Source organism: Asparagus officinalis, chromosome 1, assembly GCF_001876935.1.
Source record: "Asparagus officinalis chromosome 1, Aspof.V1, whole genome shotgun sequence".
Classification (NCBI taxonomy): domain Eukaryota; kingdom Viridiplantae; phylum Streptophyta; class Magnoliopsida; order Asparagales; family Asparagaceae; genus Asparagus; species Asparagus officinalis.
The window spans coordinates 78,806,822-78,810,325 of NC_033794.1; the positions used below are offsets into that span (position 1 = coordinate 78,806,822).

The window sequence follows — 3,504 nt, forward strand, 5'->3', positions numbered from 1 at the left end:
TACATACCGTTAAATAATATTTTTTTATCACGGAGGAAACAATTATTATTTTGAAGATAATCTTTCAGGTGCAACTTGAAGGTTCATAGAGAAACCTTTTCAAGAAATAAATTTAATATAACTTAAATTTTCCATGGAACTTTTAGTTTATCATCCATCTCAATATTAGTAGATATACACATTAATATAAATTCATCCTAATGATATAATAAAGAATCTAAAGATAGACATTTGAGAGTGACGAAAAACAGAAGCCAATAAGGATTCACTTAGTAATTGATCAATAATTTCTAATTCTGCTAAGTATTTCAAATTTGGAAATAAGCCATTCTTTAAAAAAATCATGATTTCCTGTAAATCTTGGTTCTGTATAACCCATGGTAGGAAGCAAGAAATAAATCTCGGAAAAAAAATTTAATACAATTACCCAAAATAAACTAAAAAAACCAAACTCGGATGCATTACGTTACAGGATTCAAATTGAATCCGACCCGTTAAAAGCCGTAGGCCCCCACAGCTGTGGGTGCGTGTACAGACATCCAACTCAACAGCTGCCAGGTTGTTGCCGAAGTCCGTAGAAGGAAAGAATAAATAACTAAAATAATTTTTTTTTTAAAACCAATAAGAAATGAATAGAATAATAAGATTTAAAGGCGTCGGTGAGCTTTAACAATCTGTGCCCTATTTAAATCTTGGTGGCGTAATAAGAGAGACAATCAAACTCTAGAGAGAGAAGCTAGAGAGAGAGAGAGAGAGAGAGAGAGTTTCTCTCTCTTCAATGGCGGAATCAAGCGACTCAGTTTCCATCGATGTTGAGAGAATTTCTTTTGGGGGAAAGGTTAGGGTTTTGAAATCTTTGATCTTGCCTTTATTTGGGGCATTGTTTTTAGTTATTTTTATAGTTTTGTTTACTTTATGGGAGTTTAATTTAGTTCTTGAGCTATTATTATGAGAAATTTGATTTTTTTCTTTTACGGTTTCTTGATTGTTGGTTGTTTTACAAGGGATAATTTGTGTAAATGTTGGATTCTTAGGTTATTTTTGATGTACTAATTAGAAATGTGGTGATTACTGGGTTTCCTTTATTGTTGTAAATTGCAGGTAAAATGTGACAATGGCGATAGTGAGAATCTTGAGATTGGTCAAATTCAAAATTTTGGATTGATAATGAGTTTATTATGATTTAGTATCTCAGTATAACAAATTGGAGAAGCCCTAATGATAGTTATTTTTAGCTCTCTGTGGTAATTTTATGTTTATGCAAATTCAAATGTGGATCTCATAAAAACCATTCAAGTCTTTTGTTGGTTGTATAGAATGCAGAATGCTGAAGAGGCGTAACCAATGGTGAATGTGATTCTTTTTACTTGAGTTATCAGCAAACAAGAATTCTTATGCCAGTCATTATTTAATTGTACCAGCAGACAAACCATTCCACCATTTATCAATATCTTCAGCTACTGAAAGTTGGTGCACTCTACAGTTTTGAACCCTGTTCGATTAGTGTAGAAGATAATATTTCCGTTCTCCTATTATTGTTATCTTAGATGAATTTGGATTTTATTCCTGTGTTATGCAAAATTAGAGACACCCTTAAATACCTTTATAAAATTACTTGCATGTAGCCAAATAAATCCTGCTTTTGTGCCTTCAGGAGCATATCGTACAAACAAGTTGTGGCCCATTATGCGTTTCGGTGTACGGAGATCAAGAGAAGCCTGCACTTGTTACTTATCCTGATGTAGCTCTAAATTGTAAGTATGTAAATAATTCAGCTCTTGTTAAGTGCTTCATATCTTCTGTTACTATACACTATTTGAATTTGTTTCCTATCAAATATATGACCAATGTTTTAACATAATAGTTCAGCAATCTTCCTGCATTTGATATATTCTTCTTCTCACTTTTATGGTATTAAAGTGTGTTTATATGCTTTCGTGGATTGAGCAGACATGTCTTGCTTCCAAGGATTATTTTTTTGGCCTGAAGCTTCTTCTTTGCTGCTTCAAAATTTTTGCATTTATCACATAAGTCCTCCTGGACATGAGGTTTGCAATTTTGTTTTAATTTGTACAAGCCATAAACTGCTCATCTTTCAAACCGCTTATTCAAATTTTCCCTATTCGAGTTTCTCAGTTGGGAGCTGGTCCAATTTCTTCAGATGTGCCAATCCCTTCTGTTGATGAACTTGCAGATCAGATTGCAGAAGTTCTTGATCACTTTGGGTAACATTTTAGCACTTCTTAGTCTTCAGTTTAATCAAAGAGCTATTGCTCAACTCTCTTTCTCTTAGTTAAAATATTCTATTTTCAGGTTAGGTCCAGTGATGTGCATGGGAGTTACAGCTGGTGCCTACATTCTTACACTTTTTGCTGTAAGTTCCTGTACACGGTGCTTGTGCTGCAGCAGCGACTGTAAATTTTGAACTAACTGTTTTCTATGAATTTGATTCAGACGAGATATAGAGAGCGGGTTCTTGGTCTGATACTTATCTCGCCTCTGTGCAAAGCACCCTCATGGACAGACTGGTTGTATAACAAGGTAATGTTTATGATTCATTTTCTCGATATTCTTGCATCATAAAAATCTTTCACACTGATTAATGAATCATAATCCTCAGGTTATGTTGAATATGCTCTATTATTACGGCATGTGCAGTTTGATAAAGGAATTCTTACTTCAAAGATACTTCAGTAAGGTATGCTGAAAATACGCATGGTGTAAGATCATTAATTCAGCTTGCTGACAGTCATTTGAATTCATTGCTCTTCTTGTGTGTTGAAAGGAAGTGCGAGGTGGTCCTCAGGTCTTAGAATCCGATATAGTACAAGCCTGTAGAAGTGTAAGAAGTTTTAACATACCTTAATTATTCTTCCTATTTTTATCTGAAGATAAAGCATAACTTGATTCTAATTACTGTTCAGTTGCTAGATGAGAGACAAAGTACAAATGTTTGGCGGTTTCTACAGTCAATCAATGCGTACGTAGTCAAATTTTTTTGTTCTACTAAACTGCTACTTTAATAACCATTCTAAAAATGCCATCTCACTATGTGTGTGTATTACGTGCTACAGGCGACGGGATATTACAGAACAGTTGAAGAGATTACAGTGCAGAACATTAATATTTGTGGGTGAGAACTCCCCTTGCCATTCAGAAGCCCTTCACATGGCCTCCAAGCTGGACAAAAGATATAGTGCCTTGGTTGAGGTATTGAATTATCTATCTGATTCTATGTTACCAAATTTCCAATTGTTATCATGAGGTTGTTCCCAATTGCAAGGAATCATTAGTGCATCCTAACTGGTGGCTTAGGTGGTGTTTGTTTCAAATCCTATAATTTTAGGATATGGATTTCACCATGGGATTTGAAATCCATAGGTGTTTTGTTATGAGTTGGGATTTCTAAAATGTTGTTTGTTTCATTAATATTTTGGAATTTGGAATACTACAATTTATAATATTTTGTTTGTTTCAAGCTCAAATTGTAGCATTCTATGAAGC

At 34.1% G+C, this 3,504-nt stretch overlaps 1 protein-coding gene across 1 annotated transcript in view; it reads left to right on the plus strand.

Moving 5' to 3' along the window:
* The window catches only part of LOC109826467 (pollen-specific protein SF21-like), a 5,981-nt gene continuing 3,120 nt past the window's right edge, over positions 644-3,504 (plus strand). Inside the window, exons 1-10 of the mRNA XM_020393500.1 lie at positions 644-838; positions 1,655-1,754; positions 1,951-2,048; positions 2,137-2,225; positions 2,314-2,374; positions 2,455-2,541; positions 2,621-2,698; positions 2,786-2,842; positions 2,925-2,980; positions 3,075-3,210. Of these exons, the coding sequence (XP_020249089.1) occupies positions 779-838; positions 1,655-1,754; positions 1,951-2,048; positions 2,137-2,225; positions 2,314-2,374; positions 2,455-2,541; positions 2,621-2,698; positions 2,786-2,842; positions 2,925-2,980; positions 3,075-3,210 (822 nt within the window). The 5' untranslated portion in view covers positions 644-778. The remainder of the gene's footprint in view (positions 839-1,654; positions 1,755-1,950; positions 2,049-2,136; positions 2,226-2,313; positions 2,375-2,454; positions 2,542-2,620; positions 2,699-2,785; positions 2,843-2,924; positions 2,981-3,074; positions 3,211-3,504) is intronic.